This window comes from Harpia harpyja, chromosome 15, assembly GCF_026419915.1.
Source record: "Harpia harpyja isolate bHarHar1 chromosome 15, bHarHar1 primary haplotype, whole genome shotgun sequence".
NCBI lineage: Eukaryota > Metazoa > Chordata > Aves > Accipitriformes > Accipitridae > Harpia > Harpia harpyja.
This window is the reverse complement of record NC_068954.1, coordinates 709308-729100: the sequence shown is the minus strand read 5'-3', so window position 1 is coordinate 729100 and position 19793 is coordinate 709308. Positions and strand designations below refer to the sequence as shown.

The 19793-nt window shown below is 42.6% G+C and overlaps 1 protein-coding gene across 7 annotated transcripts in view; it reads left to right on the top strand.

The window, feature by feature from the left end:
* Positions 1–19793, top strand: part of DTNB (dystrobrevin beta) — a 214487-nt gene that overhangs the window by 128106 nt on the left and 66588 nt on the right. For all 7 annotated transcript variants that reach the window (XR_008238481.1, XM_052809547.1, XM_052809548.1 and 4 more), the window contains 2 exons: positions 14256–14341; positions 16697–16810. Coding sequence is in view for 6 of the 7 variants with exons in the window: in XM_052809547.1 (XP_052665507.1) it covers positions 14256–14341; positions 16697–16810 (200 nt within the window). In the remaining variant the exon portion in view is untranslated. The remainder of the gene's footprint in view (positions 1–14255; positions 14342–16696; positions 16811–19793) is intronic.

Here is a 19793-nt window from a genome sequence, read left to right as displayed (position 1 = left end):
TTATCCGTACAAAAGGATAGTAGTGTTTGCAGGAGCAATCTTCGGTGTTACTGAGCGGCAGTGGGTCTCCCTCGAATCACGGCTGCCATTTTATAACATTTCCACCGAGTATGCTGCTCAGAAGCAGCTTGGCTTAGCACATACTCAAAAACCTGGCTACGCTTTCTGTCTGTCGAAGGTGCACATCCTTAGGCCTGCTATAACAGCTTTGAACGGGCTGCACCAATGTCTCTCCCTCATTGCTGCTCTACGCGATCGCTATTGCAAAACATATTCTTATCCATATACCATTTCAGATATAGCCCTTGTCTTCCACAACCTCCAGCAGTAGCAATGACCTCTCCTAAGCATCTCACCACTATGGCAGAGTGTGTGTCTTGCCACACGTTACTGTGGCTAGAGAAGTATCTTAACGTCAGTGTCCTCATTCACCTTTTCATTAAGTATTTGTTGTATAAATACTTCCAAGTCCTTTCCAGCAAGGTAGGCTTATGCCTCCTCATAATTTCCTTCAGCGTGTGTTCAGCCAATAATCTGACTTCATCATATGGATGTGACCGGGTATTTCCCTTTTGTAAAACTTTAATAAAAAAGTATCTTTGCATTTCTGAAGTCATTCAGTTCACTAGGACTATGTTCGTGTTGAAATATTAAAGCAATACAGTGCAAACTTTCTGGTTTAGATGAAAAGGGAGGTGATTTCTATGTAATCTTCATATAAAATTAAAGTTTTTGAGACAGTAAGTGCTGAATCAGTTTCACCTTGGAAGATGGTGGAAGAATTCTTACTCATGACCTGACTTTTTCTGGTAGTAACAAAGGAGTGTTATGAAAACTAAGGAGTCACAATATTGGTTCTGAAAGAAACTGATCGTTTAAAAATCTGTAAATCACCTCAGTCTGTTTCTGTGTACTTTGTAGTTCTGAAAGAGGTCAAAAATGAAGCAACTTATTTGGATATAAAGAAAGCAGCATTTAGAATTTCCTGAGACTTTTCAAAGACCTGTGACAAATTACTGCTTTCTTTTCATCCAAATAAGTTACAGCATAGGGTAGATGTCAAAGTGCTTCCAGGGATTGAAGTGTGGTAGAGAAAGGATGTAAGAGTAATAATAGTGTGTTTCCATTGCGACTGAAGCTTAGCAGCAAGGAATCTGCTGGGTCCACTGTTTATTCACAGTCCAGAAATAATAATCAGCTGAAATGGATATATTTTTCATATTCTGAAGGAATCCGAGTTTAAAGTGCTCTGCTTCATGGCAGATTCTAATTATTTCTTGCCAACAGGAGATCCCCCTTCCCCAGCCAGCACTTTGTATGACTAGTGTCCAAGTTGGCCATTGCAACTTGGTGGAGGAACATCCTGCTGAGCTCTGGGACAGTGTGCCGTGTCTGCGGGACTCGCTTCTGAGGATTCGCTGTTTGTGGGAAATGGAATAGCTGAGATTTGTCAGCCACAGTCATTTTTTTTAATACTCTTCTTCTAGCATTAAAACAGAGAGATAGGAGTAAATTCAAGGCTGGGAAATTCAAAACCAAAAGAAAAAAAAAAGGAACAATTTTTTCTTCCTATATGGAATTACAATAGGAAACATCAAATGAAAACCCTAGTATAATAAACACCTCAGAGATCCAGTAGGAGAAGGATGCTCCTTGAGCATACAGCAGCCAGGCTACCAACTTTACAGGAATGATACAGTAGGATGTGCAGGCAAGGGAATGTTACTGTACATGAAGGAAATACACAGTGTAACAGCATAAAAATATCACAGAAAAAGAGAAGAGCTGCAGAATCCTTGTGGGTTGAAATTCCAAATTCTTAATAATGGAAAAGAAATACTGACCCCCTGATTAGGTGGTGGTAGAGATCAGGAAATGTTAAGTGAGATAAGACAAGCTGCAAATTTATGCCAGGTAAGTAACAGTGGGAGATTTCAGCTACCCACATAGAGGCTAAATGAATTCCTTTTCAGAGGGAGATGCAAAAGCAGTTTGGAACGCAATAAATGATACTTTTTTGAACAACTAGTTTTAGAATCCACAAAAAGATGCGCTCCTGGATTGGGTCCTGAGTGGTGCATCAGGATAAGTTCAAGTGGTGTTAACTGTGCTAGCTGATCTGTAGTAGTAACAATCACACGCTTAGCTTTAACAGCAGGAGAAAGCTCGCCAAGTAAATCCAGTATGCAGATACTTAGTTTCAAGAAAGGGAACTATGTAAAAATGAAACTATTAGGAAAAAACCCTAAAAGGATCAGTCAAAAAAGCAGGAAGCCTGTAAGCTGCCTGGAGACTGTTAAAAATCCTGTATTAGAAGCTCAGCAAATCTATGTATCAAAATTCAAAAAGAAAACAAAACCATACAAAAAACTCTTTTCATGGGTCAATCAGAAAGCTAAGGAGGATGTCCCAAGGAGAGGATGGCATTCAAGAAATGGAGAGCTTGCCCAAATGGAAAGAAAAAGAAAGCCTATATACATGGCTGGTTAATTGTTAACAGGAAATTTGGAGATGGGAAGAGAATTTGAAGAACACTTCACAAGGGATGCTGAAGTCTATGGTAAAAAGATTTTCAATACCATCAAAAGTAGGAACCTAACTAGGGAACGAATAAGACTTTTTGGTGACCAAGATGTACAAAAGAGTAGTCAGGAATGAAAAACCATAGCAAAGAAGCCTACTGAGTGGTTTGCATCAGTCTTTACTGCTGAAGGTGCATCATGCAATGTATTCTTTATAGCAGATAAGTTGGAGGACTCAGATCAGTTCAAAATAAATATACAGGAGCTTTTAAAAAGGGTAACACGTAGCATGGTAAGTCACTGGATCTGCATGGCATTAACTTGAGAGTCCTTGACAGGCTGGAGAAATGAGCTGACAATTATAATGCAGTTCAACATAGCCCAGTGCCGATCCTGCATCTGGGCCAGGGTAAACACAGCGCAGCAGTGCCGGCTGAGTGCCCTGGGGCCAGAAGGCAGCTTTACAGAAGAGGACCTGGATGTCCTGGTGGAAAGCTGGAGTCAGGAGTGTGCCCTTGCAGCAAAGCAGCCCACCACTGGCAAGAGTGCAGCCAGGAGAGTGAGGGTCGCTGGCTGAGGGAAGTGACTTTCCTCCTCTATTCGGAGGTGGTGAGGCCGTATCAGCAGTATTGCGTCTGGTTTGGGTCTCCACAGTGCGAGACAGACATGGACATATTGGAGCAAGCCCAGCAGACACCACTAAGGTGGTTGGTGGCTGTAGGACATGGCACGCGAGGAGAGGCTGAGAGAGCTGGGTATGGTCAGGATGGAGAAGAGAAAGCAAAGGAGGATCTCACTGCTGTCTGCAGCTGCCTGATGAGCCAGATGCATGGGGACCTGTTCAGCCAGCGAAGGTCAACCCACCACAGAGGTGCACAGTGAAAGGACAAAAAGCAACAGAAACAGACAGAAGTGGCGAGAAGAGGAATTCCAACTGTATGTTAAGAAAAACTTTTTCACCATGATAATGGTCAAATATTGTTGTCCAAGAGGTTGTCCAGAGAAGAACTGGAATCTTCCTCGTTGGAGACATTCAGAGCTCAACTAGGCAAGCTCTTGAGCAACCTGCTGTGAATTGGCCCTGCTCTGAGTGGTGCATGGACTAGAAACCTCCAGAGGTTCCTTCCCACCTATATTTTTCTATGAATCTGGACCTTAAAGAGAAGTAGAGAAAGGAAACAAACCACCATAAAGGAGTTATGGAATATTTGTCAGTGGAGATTTTAAAACCAAGGTAGACAAGTATCTTCCAGGAATACTTGAGAGAGGTTGATGTGAACAAAATTATTTCTTAATATCCTCTGCAACCCTACCTCTCAGATATAATGTGCTTTATTTTTTAACATGCTCTAACTGCTAGAAATTAAGAGGATCCCAGATACTGACTGTTCATACTACAATAGCCTAATGCAGAGTTTCTTACTGTCTTCTTTGAAGTAGTTGGCAGTGGTCACTGCTGGAAATTGTACATTAGGCTGTGTGGCAATGGATCTGACTCAGCCCATCAGTTTCTGCTTTTTCTCAAATTAGATAAAATGTTAGAACTGCCTTCTGCAGGCTTGTTACTATAATAAATGTCACTTGCCATATGAATGCAAATACATTCCATTAACATTTTTAGGGGAAATGCCTTTGCTTGAAGTCTTACTGGGACGAAGTAATTTTAGGCAGATCTCAGAGTTAATTCTTGAAATCCAAGTCTGTTTCTTCTTAAAAGAAGAAAAATAGATGGGGAGGGAGGAGGAGAAAGGAGAATGCATCATTTGTCACTTGATACATGTGAGTTGCTCAGTAGTGCAGGAGAGGCTGATGGCATGCAACCAGTGCAATTACGCACTGCTAGACAGCAGCTCAGTCTGTGTTCTCTCAAACAAGCTCTGACTGGGCTACTCTTGTTTTCTTCAATCCAGTCTTCAGAAGACAAAATCCCTTTTATTGAATTTAAGTTGCTCAGGGCTATGCTTGGCCGGCCAGTTTGGTCACAGCAGAGTGCTGTGCATTAAAATAACTGTTGGCTGGCTCCGCTAGACCGGTTAGCTAGAAAGCAGAAAACAGAAAAGCAGAAGGTGACTAGATGGTAAAGTGAAGAAATTAATGGAAAGCAAGCCAAACTTCATTTAAATCACAACTTTCAAGATCACAGCTTCATCTGTGTGTCTCCCTCTGCTGATCTGTTGGAATTATCAATCTGAGGTGAGAAATAATCTGGTATTTCCTATCAAGCATCATCTTTTTGATAAAAGCAGGGACTGAAAATGATGTCCTGTGTCCCCAGCCCCCTTGCCTACCTTCCCTTACAAAATGCCTTCCACATACATATCAGATCCCGCCTCAATACTGCCCTCTTACTTGAATATAGGTAATCCTGCATATAAGGTGACTGCATACTTTTAAGAGAAGGGGTGATTATGTGTATTTCAGGTGAATATATGTATATACAGCCACATATATAAAGCAGCCCTAGGCCCTCTGTTATCAGTGTCCTATACAACACCTCCCTTTCTCCAAGCCAATACCTCCTTCATCTCCTCTCCCACCTGGTCTACCTCAGCTCTTTTATTTCCCCCGTTTTCTGCTGTTAGCACACTCCCAGATCCTCCCCCGTTTCTGCTGATCCACCTGGGCAGGTTGATTCGTACAAGCAGAGGGCAGTATCTGGTCTGTGAGCCAGATGGGCCTGCTGCTTCCCGATGGACTTCTGATGGAGAGTGACCCACCGTGGCCGGCAGCAGCCTGTGGCACTCGGCGGGGGCAGAGGTCCACAGGGACCCTGCACTCTTGGCAGGACTCTGCTGACCTGTGCAGCCTTGCTGCTAGGAAAAGCACGAGCACCCAATAAATATGAGATAATACTCAATTATGGATGAGTGGATAATTAGGTTGAGTTATGTGGATGAGTTACAATAATTAGGTTCTTGCCCACGTTGCTCTTTTTTGAAAACAGTGTGTGGTTGCTCTTCTTCCCTCAACATTAAGCACTGCTAAAAGCCTATCGTGATCTCATCTTGTTAAAGCTACCTACAACCTAAATAATATTTGTCATATTCCCTTCATGTAACTTTTCTTTTAGGCTTTAGGCATTATTTAATAAATAGTTTTTTAAATAAGGAAAGAAGAAGTAAACCAGATTTCCTGTTGTACATGTTTGCAGGATAAATCTGCAGCTTGGTTCTTGGATCATTTCTTCTTCTTCTGGATACACCAGTTATATGAACCATTTTTGTTATTTGTTTTCTCTTCTTCTTTGTCTGTTGATCATAAAGAACACTGTGATACCACAGTGATGGGCAGGAGAAGTACTGGTTCAGACTTTCCATCACACCATGAGGTCCTTGCACCAAGGAACCTGGAATCTGATGCCCATGAGACACAAGCTTTACTGTTCTTCGGCAGTTTCTTCCAAATCAGGGTGTTGGAGGAGTGCAGTGGCTTGCCAAACTGGCTTTTTGGGACTTGATTAAACACTGTCATTAAATCCTCTTCTGTCACCCACAAAAGGTATACTGTAGGTGAGGTCTGAATGCTCCTTATTACAGATACCAGTCTGACAGGGAGTTGGACTCGATGATCCTTACGGATCCCTTCCAACTTGAGATATTCTATGATTCTATGACTTGAAGTTCCAGCATGTCTCTCTCTCAAGTTTAATGGCCTATTAATAGGAAAACTAAATTACAGTGCTAGAAGGTTTTACTGTTCCTATGTGATATTAAGGATCTTCAGTAGATTTTGTGATAATCACCTTAGGAATTTTCTTGCTGAGAGAAAATGGGGCTTGCCATTTGGATGATCTTCTCAGAACTGTTGAGGCTTCAGCATTCCTGCTGAGCACCAGGAAAGCAGAAGAGAATGGTAGTCATACCTTCAGCTGTGTTGGAGAGTTTGCTTAGCTTTTAAACTTTTTTTAACATTTTAACTTTTAAAATATTAGTCTTCAGCTTGAAAAGCTTCGGCTTTGGTCTTGCTGCTGTTTGGTATAAAATGAGAGACCTATGTTACAATTCACTGTCAAAAAGTCTCTTTCCTTTTCAAGCTCCACCATACTTCAAAATCCTTTTCCCTGGATAAACTGGTTGTTTCTGCAGGGTTCTGTAATGTTTTGGGGTTTGGTCATACTACATTACTGTCAGAAGATTGGGAGCTGCATCCCATAGGGCCAAGTAAGGATCTCCACATTGCTTCTATGCCATAATAGTTAGGACTATTCTCTTCCTGAGATACTTACTCCTTACTGTGAAGGAAAGCTACGGAGGACAAAATAATATAAACTCTGTTCATTTTCTCATGCACATGCAAAAATGGGGTTTGGGGTTTTGTAGTAATTTTGAAGGCGTTACATCTGATGCTGTTGACTCCCACCAGGTCTTTTGTGCTCTGTTGTAGTAGAAAGCCTTTGCAAGAGTTGAGTAGAAAGGGGATATGTCCCTGATGTTCAGTGCTGCTGAGCAGGTAGGGAGCTGAACCTGCTAGGCTCTTTGAAGAAAGGAGTTACAGTAATAAATCTTGGAAGGCACAAGTCGTTCGTACCTGTCCAGTATGGTGGAGTGCAAACATAAGAGTGCTGAACAGTAAACAAATGGTTTGGGTTGTTTTTTTTTTTAAGTGCAGAGGTTTTAAGAACCACATGTAACTTCACAGAGAGGACAGGTACCTCTCATCAAAGTAAATAGTAGCATGCAAATGCTCTAATGAATTCTGTCTCCCTGGATTTACAAGAAGAATAGCATTTGCCATTGCAATCCTATACCATACACCCAAAACTCTTCCAAAGGCAATGACAGTAAGAATTTGGTGTTAATAAAATGCTGGGCAGAAATGAGAGCAGCGACTACAGTTAGGTTTCATTCCATGTGTTCCAGAGGAGTTCACTCACTAAAGAAATACAGGCTGTCCTACCAACGTCCAACCTGAAGCCCAGAACAGTATTCACACATTTAAATGATGCCTCATACTTTATAATTATCTCCTAATAGTCATATTTAGAAGATGCATTTGAAATACTCGCATCCACAAGAGGTAGTGCAATATCCATATGAATTTAATTTGAAACCCTTAGATCAACAAGAGGTCCCACACCTTGTCCACCAGCTTCTCAGTCATTCTTCAGAATACTTTTACCCTGAGTAATACTTCCTCTCACCCATGAAATCTGATGTTTTCAGAGGAGTAAGGGCATCCTGAGATGGCTGCAAAAAATGAACCAGGGTTCGTTAAACTGTCTACTCCATAAAAGAGCCTGCAATCATCTAGGCTTGAGAAAGGTAGCGTCAAATTTTTTCAAATCCAGGTGTACACTGTAAACTCTTTCATTATGTCGTTGTATTTTTATGCAAGCTCCAGCAAGATACTTGCCTGTCACAGAGAAAATAGTTACATCTCATGGCTAGGTTGTAAAGGAACTTGGGCGATTATTGATCAACGATCAATCGAGGAAAGATTAAGGCTACTGATCCTGTGAGCAAAGTAACTGATAAGAAATTTTCAGTTACTTAAATGACTTCCCATTTTTGAGAAGGAGTCAATAGAGATGCCTACCATGCTGGATGCTTGAAACTCAGGTGTGCTTTTGTGGGCAGAATGTCAGATTTTCTACAAATGCTGCACAATTGTGCTGTGTTAAGACTACCGGGCTCTGGTAGTTGGAGGAAAAACCAGTTTGAAATAAAAGCAATGCTTGAGCTACTAGAAAAGCCACCCGAAAATGCAACATAAACACAAAGACTTCTTCCCATCAACAAAAGAACTGAAAAAGAAAAAAATCTGAGTTCTTGGTTAATCTTACTCCTTTGTTACTGAGAACATGATGGTCACTTACTTCGTTAGTTTCTATGAAACACTGTGCTTTTTCTCACAGGTCTTTAGAGGTTTATAAAGCAATATGAATGAAGACTGGTAACAAGAATGATTAAAAAAAAAAAGGAAGAGTGATAGAGAAAACCTAATAGAAGAACTTGAGAAGTCATGGGAGCAGAAGGGTGTCTTGGAGTCAGATTTTGGGGGCTTTAAAGGGTAAAGGAAAAAATTCCTTCAATCAAAACAGAAGAGATGGGAAGTTGTTGATTCAAATAACTATGTATCTAGTTCACAAGGCTGAAAATAGTGAAGATCTCTAATATCTTCTGATTTTATAGAAATATGAGTTACAGGACATTCTGAGGGTATTTTAGAGAAAAGATTACTTTTTTTAAAAGGGAGGAGGAGGATGGGGCGGGGTGTGAAATGTTCTGAGACATTCCTATTTACCATACCGCAGGAAACAATGCTCAGGGAAAGTTTCAGCTATGGAACCAGAAGGTGACATGTTTCCACACTAGATCTAAATAGAGAGAAGAAAGCTACCTAGCTTTGTTTATTGATTAGAGGAAGGTTTTCCCTTACGTTCTTTGAAAGGGAACAGGGACCAGTGAGGAATCGGCAGAGGCTGGAAATGGCCAAACAAATGACATTGCTCTCTGCAGTATGAAAATTGAAGTTGGCCGTCACTTTTGAGTATTTGGTCATATACCTTATCTCTTTGCAAGTAGTAGATCGGTATAAATGTAAACACCCTACGTGCAGCCTGCACCCGCATTATCAAAGCTGGAGTGCCCTGACAGTTTAGTGGCTTCCCTGGTTCTGAATCGTGACAGGCCAGCTAGGACGTACCTCCAGGCATTTTCCACTGTAGGTCCATCCACTCAGCTGTGCATAAACCATTCCTGGGCAGATGCTTATCCAAATTATTTTTTAAAAACCTCAGTGGATGTAGTCCACTCCAGATGGAGTCCATTGAGGGAATTTGTTCCGATGTGTCAGTTCATCTACCAATAAAAAATTTTCCCTGAATCCTAACATAATGCTTCCTTCCTCAGTTTGAGCCCACGACTCATTCTCCTGTCTCAGGGGATATGGAGAGCAATGTATTAATTGCCTCTTTGCAACAAGTGTTATATACTTGTAGTTTCTTATGTTGTCTCCTCTCATTCTTTTATTCTCTTCATTTTTTCAGTCTTTCCTCATTGTCATGATTTACTGACCTCTGATCGTTCTTCTTCACTTTCTTTTTCCAGTTGACCCTTAGCTTTTTTAAAATTGCAATGCTCAGGCTGGAAACAGTAGTTCACCTGAGTTAGAGCAGGGGTAAGTCCTGCATTGTACTACATAGCATGCCCTGCTTCAAACAACCCGTTCCTGGACTCCACAACAGCATGAGGTTATTGACCCCTGTTTGGGTTGTGAACTAAACTAATTTGCAAATCCATTTTTGCAGAACTGCTGCCTCATCCATTGGGTGTTTATGTAGTTGACATGTCGAAAGTAAATATGAGAGTTTGCACTTGTCTTAATAGAATGCAACCTGTTCTTTCAAACCATTTCTTGAATTTCTCAAACAATTTTGTATTTTAGTATATTTTATATTTTTTCTTGTCCTATAAAGCAGTAGGAGCTCGCCACAGTGTGACACAATCTGCAGATGTAGGAAATAAATGCTTTATTCCATCATCCATGATACTAATGAAAATATTGAATGGTACTAAATCTAAGAGAAAAGCTGTAAAACCCCACAAGAGGATGTCAAAAGCATTGCTGAGGTCAAAGTGTATTGTGTTAATAGTTTCTCTTTTATACGTAGAATTTGATTTTTTACTTTGGAAGAAAAGTGCTTTGCTTTGGCATGATTTGTTCATAAAAACACCTATTACTTAGCCTATCTTCTAAGTATTTACAAGTGTTCTTATTTCGTGTTTTTTCCCCAAGAGCTAAGGTTAAGCTGACTGGTCGATAGTTGTTAGTTCCTTCTTACATTGTTTCTAGGTGTAAGCTTTATGGATAGCCACTTCTAGTGTCTGGAATGTCACCTTATAAAACTTAGTGCTTTCAGAGATGAACACAAAAGCTCCGAGATTGCCTCAGGTTTATTTAAGTATCAAGATCTAAGTACTCTGATGAATTTCCTCATGCCCTGGCTACTTGAAACATCTGTCTATGTTGTCTTCGGTCTGTTTTCTCTTTTCTAATCTGAGATTTTACCCCAAGGCTTTAAATTCCATGTCCAAGGGAGTTAATATTTTTTAATATTAGACCACCATTGGATTTTTTTTTTTAATAAAACCTACCCCAGAGAGCATGAACCAGAATCCCAGGGCTGCCTCCTGACCACCACTGCATCTGGCACTGCTGCCTGTGGCTGGGCTTTGGTGGGAAGGATGGAGCCTGCTGCCTCACAGGATGCCTGTTTGTTGGGGAATGTGGCACAGGAGCTGTGTCTTAGTACCCATTCAAGGTCAGATATATCTAGAACTGGTGTCAGATATTTCCTGGACAAGTGCAGTAGCAATTAGACATGTACCTCTGTTGTATTTTCAGCAGGCTCAACGCTGTCTGAGGTGACTCTTTGAGGCACTTTTGAATACCCAAGAGTTTAGATACCTCTCCTCCTGAGTCCACATTGTAGTATAGATTAGGTGAGCGATAAGTGCTATTTCTCAATAGCTGAGTGTAAGATAGACACTTAGGCTTTGTGTATAGCAGTCATTAAAAACTGCTGGTGCCCACATCTATAATACTGAGTGCTCTCATCCTCCAGAACAGTGCAGCTGCATACAAACCACCTGCTGCAGATAGTTCTCAGCTTAGGGTAAATCCCAAACCATGCTGAGAATTGCTTGAGAGAGCTAGTTAGTCTGGGCTAAAAATAAGGCAGGGGCCATACTAAATATCTAACAATATGGGTGATCAAATTCCAGTGCCTCTGCCTGGTACTTTTTATTTCACGAGCATAGGCATCCCCTTTGCAAACTTTCAGACTGAGCATCAGGTGCCCTTTAAGTTTAAGAACTTGGAAGATTTAGATGTTGGTGGAGAATCAGCAGCCTGAATTTTTTTTCTGGGCTTGTTTAGCCTTGAGAAGTCTCGTGGGGGTCTTTTTCTGTATTAATATATGATTGTGGCAAGTAAAACGATGGAGCCACACTCTCTTCAGTGGTGCCCTATGAAAGGACAAGAGGCAATGGGCACTAGCTCACTTCCATTTAAACAAAAGAAAAAACTTTCTTATGGTGTAAGTGCTCAAACACTGGAACAGGTCACCCCAACAGGTTGTGGACTCTTCATCCTTGGAGGTATTCAAAACTCAGCTGGACAATGTCCTGAGCAACCCGCTGTAGTTGACATCGCTTTGAGGAGGGGATTTGGATTAGACCATCTCAAAAGGTCCTTTCCAACCCCGACTCTGTGATTCTGAGTTGTTAAAAAATCAAATAGACTCTTGGAAGCAATAGAACATTGAATTGTCATGTAAAATAGCCACCGTACAGTTTCCAAAAGGCCTCTTGACTAGCAATGTTTGAAAGTGAGCAGCATGAGGGATGTGTCTGCTCTAAATAAGTTCTCTGCAGTGTTGTCTTTGCTCCTGAGGACTCGAGTACTTTAGGTCATGAGGGTGATTTCAGGCTTTGGACAAGATTTCTGAAGAAAGGAATTAAGGATAAGATTGTGGTTTTATAGGCACGGTCCTACTTGGCAGCAGAGCAAGGGTTCATGTGCTTTGGATGGAGCCCCAGAGTGCACTTGTCCTCATAGCTGATTGTACCAGGCTGCAGGGAGAGACCGTGGGACCTGGACTTTGTGACGCACTGTTTTGGGGGACCGGTAGGTCCTATCAGAGTTATGTACACCGAGACTGTTCAGGTCACCCCAAGATGGAAAGAGTGGTGGCAGTGCTGCTGCCTACGCTGTGCACCGACCTCAACCGTCAAGATGAGACGAGAGATGAGAGCTGGGGTTTTGCCCTGGCTGTATCGGCAGATCCATCCCACTCCTCGCCCACACCAGCCCTGTTCCTTGGTGTGAGAGCAGAGCCCACCCTGCCCTGGCAGCTCCTCCCCGCTGCTTGGGAGAAGAGGCTTTTTTTCTGACCCTGCTGCAATGAACAGTGTTTCTGCACTTCAGTTTCTGGGTTGGTTTATTTTTATTTTTCACACTGTTCATTTTAACTCCCAAGCTGTTTGTTTCTTCTTGCCTGGAACCTGCCTTACCAAGAAGTTTCTACACAGGCAGTTTCCACATCATTAGGAGGCTCCCGAAGCGGCCATCAGATCACCCAGGAGGACACAGAAGATGCACTTGTAGGCTTGTCATTCAAGCAAGACTCATTTACCACATGCAGACCCACCCACTGTGAGGGTTTTGCCCAAAGAACAGAAGTTCTATCCACACGTCAAGCCTGACTCCAGTCAGGGTTGGCTCTAGATAGCCACAGCGAAACAAAGCTGAAAGCCCAGCGGTGTCCGTCCCCTTCGTCCTGGATCTATCACTCTCCACCCTGTCTCCAGGAGCACTGGCGGATACCAAGCTCTTCCCTCCAACTTCTGTTTTTCTACCCAAGTAGTTTCAGAAAATGGTTATGAAAGTGTCTTCTCAAACCAGGATCCCAATCTGAGGTCCTTCTGAAAATGTTGTTGTAAAAATCTGTGCAATCTTGAGATCAGATGAAAAAAAGACAAAAGCAGAGCACAGAAGGGATACCTGCAGGGTGGGTGCTGAGAGGACAGAGCCAGGCTCTTCCCAGTGGAGCCCAGTGCCAGGACCGGAGGCCATGGGCACAAACAGGAACACAAGAGGTTCCCTCTGAACACTGGGAAACACTGCTTGGTGTGAGGGTGACACAGGCACAGGTTGCCCAGGTTGGTGGTGGGGTCTCCCACCTTGGAGATATTCAGAAGCTGTCTGGACACAGTCCTGGGCAACCAGCTCTGGGTGGCCCTGCTTCAGCAGATGACCTCCCGTGGTCCCTTCCAACCTCAACCGTTCTGTGATGCTATAATGACCTGGTGTTAGAAGCAGACCCTACATACCATCTTGTGCATCAGGCATTTCTCAGCCAGGGAGACTTGTCCATGATAAAAGATGTCTCCTCAGCTCCGAGTGGACAACTTCTTGTGTCTGATGGCCAGAAAGATAGCTTTGAGTCGTACTAGACCTCCTAAGCAGGATCTTAGGATTCCACTGGAAAAATGCACTGAATCAGTACAAGACCTTGTAATATTTCTCTCTCTCTTCTTGGTTCATATAACTGGCTTCTTCACCACCCAGCCCAGCTGCCAGCAGGTTCTCCCAGAAAGTACAGATTCTTGTTTAATTGCCTACTCCTTTTCTCAGTAATGGTGATGGTGAAAAGTACCTAACGCAAGGATCACAAATCTCACTTCAGCTGATGCTTTTGAGGGGTTGAGAAGAATTAGATTTTCCAGAGGTGGTGACCATGCTTAAATTTAATGTCTGCAAATAATCCTGTTCATAAACTGTAAGTTATTCTAACTTCTCTTCACTAGCTGACGTATGGGAAGATCAATGTTTTGCTAGAAGACTTTATGATAAAGGGTAAATATGCATCTCTTCCCAGGAAAGCCTATCGGTGCTTTAAGAACAGATAGGTATGGTGTATTTTTTTCTGAAGGTCCTTAAAAAAAAAAAAAAAGGGCAAATAAAATTCTTCAGACAGATAGGACGATAAGCCAGGTCACCCTTTCAGCAGCCACCCACCCTGAGATCAGACCAAGTCAGCCATAAAACCACACCTCAGTGTGCCCCCGTAGTCCATCTCAGCACAGATATTTTCACAGTTTTGCAGCCTGGGGTGTAAGTATCGTACCACGGCATTCAGGAAATATGAGGCTGGATCCAGACTGTGTCATATGTGGTAACAGGTAATGAATGTTTTGTCTAATTTTTTCTCTGTTCCTCATCCACCAGCCTCGCCCACCAACAGACCTGGGTTTCAGCTTTGATGCCAATAAACAACAAAGACAGCTGATAGCAGAGCTGGAAAACAAAAACAGGTAAAAAGCAAGCTTTGATCAGTATTGTTTCAGGAACAATATTTGAAGAGAGAAGAGCCTTCAGTCCTTGTGCTTCGTTGTTTTTAACCTTTTGTATTATATTAACCAGATTGTTTTCCTAGTTCTTTTGTTGAAAGGTGTAGCTGCCTCTAACCAATTAGCTTAGGGTGGATGCAGCTGCAGTGCCCTTATTCCCCAGGGAGCAGGTTGATCTTCTTCACTGATCTTAAGATCATCTTAACTGGTGCTGAGCGTCAGGAGCTGCATTGCTATCTTGTATTGCTATCTGCAGACCCAGCAAACTTCTCACAGCAGGGTAAGCCATTCAGGTGGCAGCAGGAAAATAAATCAGCTGCGATGTAGTGGAGTGAGCTGGTTGGAAGGCTGGGGTGGTAAATTCAGCTTGAGAAGAACGAGTGCGTTTTTTCCTTTTGCTGTAAAACAAAACAGTCTGAAGAAACTGGGAGGCCTGAAAGAAATAGGAGATGGGCTGTAGAAGATGGTTTCCTTCTTCTGGACGTGACCTGGCAATGTGCGCTCACAGCCCAGAAAGCCAACCGTGCCCTGGGCTGCATCCCCAGCAGCGTGGCCAGCAGGTCGAGGGAGGGGATTCTGCCCCTCTGCTCCGATCGGGTGAGACCCCACCTGGAGTCCTGCGTCCAGCGCTGGGGTCCTCAGCACAGGACAGACATGGACCTGTTGGAGCGGGTCCAGAGGAGGTCACAGAAATGATCAGGGGGCTGGAACACCTCTGCTATAAGGACAGGCTGAGAGAGTTGGGGTTGTTCAGCCTGGAGAAGAGAAGGCTCCGGGGAGACCTTACAGCAGCCTGCCAGTACCTAAAGGGGGCTTATAGGAAAGATGGGGACAGACTTTTTAGTAGGTCCTGTAGCGACAGGACAAGGGGTAATGGTTTTAAACTAAAAGAGAGGAGATTCAGGCTAGATATAAGGAAGAAATTGTTTACGCTGAGGGTGGTGAGACACTGGCCCAGGTGGTTGCTGCCCCATCCCTGGATCCATTCAAGGTCAGGTTGGACGGGGCTCTGAGCAACCTGATCTGGTTGAAGATGTCCCTGCTCATGGCAGGGGGTTGGACTAGATGACCTTGAAAGCTCCCTTCTCAATGATTCTTCTTGCTTCAGAGGGACTGTTGAGAAGAGGTCACTCTGTTTTTATCATAATATTGCATTTTCACCGGCGTGATTCTTCAGCACTCACATTTTGAGTTCGTGTTTCTCTGGCTAAGAGAAACTAAGAGGGTACAGCTCTAAAGAGCAAGCTGTTAAGCAGCTGCAAACCCCGCGTGTTGTACGGCACAGGCAGCCCGCGGGTTACCTATGGAGCCTCTCCGGGTGCTCGATGATGTGTTCTCCTCATAAGCGTGCTCGGGTCTCCCTGTGCTCCAGCTGTGCCTCAGCTGGCATGCATGAGCTTGCTGCCTGCACGGCCCCTTGCCAAGGCACCCTCACCATGCCAGGTAAAAATACTTCTTAGGGTTAGTTTGGAGGAGAACCAGTTCCTGGAGAGCACAGGAACAGCTCAATCCTTGCACCATCTTGGCTTCAGTATGCTACCGAGAGACCTTGCAGGTATTTGAAATTATTCATCGAGATCACAGATAAGGGAGATTTCAGTCAGTGCTGGTATGAAACCTTGCAAGGAGAGCAGCTCAGCAGTTTTAAAAAAGAGCAGGGCGGGGGGGGGGAGAATTAGAGATTATAATCTTCACTTTCAGAAGGATTTCATTTCTATTTTAATGAGTGAGTCCTTGGCCATCAGTGCTACCTTTGCTCGCCTCTGGCTACACAGAACACAGTGGCCTTAATTGGGCTGCTGGCTGATCACCTTCCCTTTGTGAGACCTCACAAGTTTGTCTCTATTACTATGAGCTGTTACTTTCCTTATTCCTGCTGACCTGCCAGGAGCCCTTGGAAAGGTGAGTGGGAAGCTAACTGGTGCTGGCACAGCTGGGGATGCTGGCGGTGTCACTTCAGAGCCATTCCTACAGCACGTGCGATGCAGATTATGCTGAAAATGGAACTTTTTTCTTTTTAGAACAGTCTCTAAGCCCATTCTGCATGAAAAGTTTTGGAGAGACGTTGCCAGCGTATGGCACATAAGTGATTTCATACTTATTAAGTAATAAATTTTCCTGTGTGTATTACAGCAATTCATAGGACTGCACTAACTTACCTGTCTTGGGTTTGAGTCTGTGCCAGTCATACATGAACAAATTTGTTGTACTTAGGCTGGATACTGACAGAAAGAATGCTTGAAGGGCTATAACAGTATTCAAGAGCAGTGCAGAGATTGACCTTTTTCCTCTTTAATCTTCCCTATGTCATTTCTATAGAGAGATACTCCAAGAGATTCAGCGTCTCAGGCTGGAACATGAACAAGCCTCTCAACCTACCCCTGAGAAAGCCCAGCAGAACCCAACTTTATTGGCTGAACTCAGGCTTCTACGGTAAGAAATATCTAAAGCTCACGTGCATTTGGTACTTGGGCCAGTCAGCCCATGGGGTCTGCTCTGTGGCACAGACAGCACTGCCTGTTACTGGGGAGAGGGTAATGTCAGCATATCTTCAATGACCTTAAAGTGTTGTTTTAAACTGCTGAATTCTGAAGACTGACAGCATATTGCAATTTGCCTTTTTTTTAAAGTGACTTTAGAAGTAAATAAAAATGTCTCTTAAAGTGAATTTTATTTGTATAGTTCACAAAACTGTAAAGAAGAAACTGATAAGAAAAAACTAGCAGAAATTACATTAACTGCTTATTATTTATTGTCCAAGGAGTGGAGCTGAAGATAAATGTCAGTTATTTGATTAGTCGGTGAAACTCCAAAACGTCATACCTACAGATAATCAGACATACATCCAAAGCTGGAGAACAATCTTCAAAGCCTCTTTGATTAAGTTTGCATTTTGAAGTGACAGGGAAAAAATGTCAGTATTTATAGAATAAAGTGTTTCATAGTTTGGGTAGTCACAAGGGCATTCTCTGGCTATATTTTATTTCATCTTCTGTTACTAGTTAATTCAGAGCTCAACCTTCAAAAATGCCATCTGTAATCTAAAGTAGGTTCTAAAATACAAGCTCTTGGCAGTAGTAGCTCTTTGCAAACTGCATTGTATTTCATTTGTTGGGGTAAACTTTTCCCGCCTGCTTAGGAAATGGCATGGTTGTTGTGCTTCCCAGGAATGTTTAAAGGTTTTCCATGAAGTGCACTGTTCTTGGGATGGAGCTACTACAACTGCAGGCAGTGCCTGCGAGGTATAATCCAGCCCCATATTGCAAAATCTAAGGTTTTCAATTTCTTTCTTTACTTTTTCATATAGAATTTGCTACATTACAGTACATTTTGGTATCTCACTGATATTTTTCATTCTATTACCTAATGATAATAATAGCTCATAGATTTTCCTAGCTTTATGCTTTACATAGCTATGTATATTTTTCTTAATTTTTAAAAAACTGGAGAGGATGCAGAAAATACCCACAAATGTTATGTAAGAGGTGGAGAAAAAAGAGAATGCAGTGCAACTTGATGTGCTGTTTGACCCAGCAGAGAAAGAATCAAGAGCTTAAACTGGAAACCAGCCACATTCAGACCACAAATAAAGCACATGCTTTTTAAAGCGAGGCAATAATCTCAAGAGCAGTGATAGAGTTTTCAGTCCCTAAACATCTTTCCTGAAGATGTTTTTCCAGAAATATAGGTTATTGGGAACAAAACAGAGCTAACCAGGAAGAATTAGATGGCCTGTATTTTGCTAAAGAAAAAAAGCTGAATGATCATTGTAGCCATTTCTGGCCTTCAGATACGTAAACACCACTGGCAAATAGAAGAGTTATGAAAGAAAAAAAAAGGTTGAATTAAGCATGTAAAGCCTGTGAAGCCATCGTGATTGTCCAGTCTGGCCTTCTTTGTAACACAGGCTGGGAAATTTCTCCCTGCAGCACTCCTACAGAACCCTTTTTGATGGGGCTACAGCATCCATGCAAGACAAACGTTCAAGCTTTCATGTTAGAGATTTTAGTATCCCCCGATACTGTTAATGTGATCGTCAGTTAATTTCTGTGCCGCATCTGTGCTTGGTGGACTAAAAGTGTGCCCATTATGTCTAACCTTCATAAGCCTAGTGCCATTTTCCAAACCTTGTCTTTCCCCATGCTTTTGTCTGCTGGGCTAAAAAGGTCTTATTCAAAATTCCTCTTTGTGTGTGAGTATTTAGAGATTTTGATTCCCTCCCCTCTTAACCTCATCTTGCGTAAATAGCTTGAACTTCTTCAGTTTCTCCATAAAGCAGGTTTGCCAAATCTCCAGCTATCCCTTTAGCTTGCTGTCGGGCTCTCCCTAAGTCCTCTGCATCTCTTCTCTATATAGGCTGGAGTATACTGGCTGCAGTATCTCATACGTAGTCTCACTGGTGCTATAGATAGAAGTAGTGTTAGCTTTCTTACCACCAAACACCACTCTCATTAATAAATTCAAAGTGCATGTTAATTGTCTTGACTGCATAGCATCACACTGGAAGTTCATAATTAGTGGGCTATCCGTGATGTGAAAGTACTTTACAAAGTCACAGCTAACGAGGAGATGTTCCCCGAGCCTGTGAGCGGCATGTGATGACCTTGCCTTTGAGTATATGTAAGCACATTACCAAATGATCTCAGCTGCTGTGTAGAATTTAGGCTGTGAAAGCATGAGAAGGATAATCCATGGAAAATCAACGTGTCCCAGGTTTAAAAACCTGCAGACAACACAGCCTGTAGAGATGAGTCATCTCTACCACGCTGCTGGCAAATGTAACCTTGGAAGAAGCACGGCTGGATCCGTCGTCCTTACAGATCCCTGCCCTGGAATGCAGATGTGCTCAGCTGCTTCTGCTCCCAGCTCCGCAGGGTGCTCAGTGATACACGGGTGCCAAGGACCCGTTTGGCCCAGGCGTATGGCTCAAACTGCGTCTCTCCATTTGTCCCTAGAGGCTGTCCTGTCTTGTTTTTGTAAACATTTAACACCCCTTGTCATTGACAAACAGTACCTCCTCTTTCTTCACTGGAGGTCGTTGAAAAGGAAATTGAATAACATCAACGAAAATCAGACATACACATTGATGTTGCTTCTTCATTAACAACTGCATTTGGAGACCTATACTTATTTAATACGTTGATTTTTACATTATTTGTAGTTGTTAACCAGAATGTTACATTAAATAACTATAGAATAAAAGCCACAGACTTTGAACTGACCTAGAGAGAGAAAAAAGACCGTATAGACAGATAAAGCTATGTCTGTGGTGGTTTTTTAACACATTCTAGGTGACCAGGCATGTGTAATCTTGCTCTTTATCGCCTTATTTTTGTGATATGTGTCAGCATTTAATAACCACATTCTTCAAGATACAAAAAGATGTTGAAAGAAATACCGAGGATAGTTAATACTT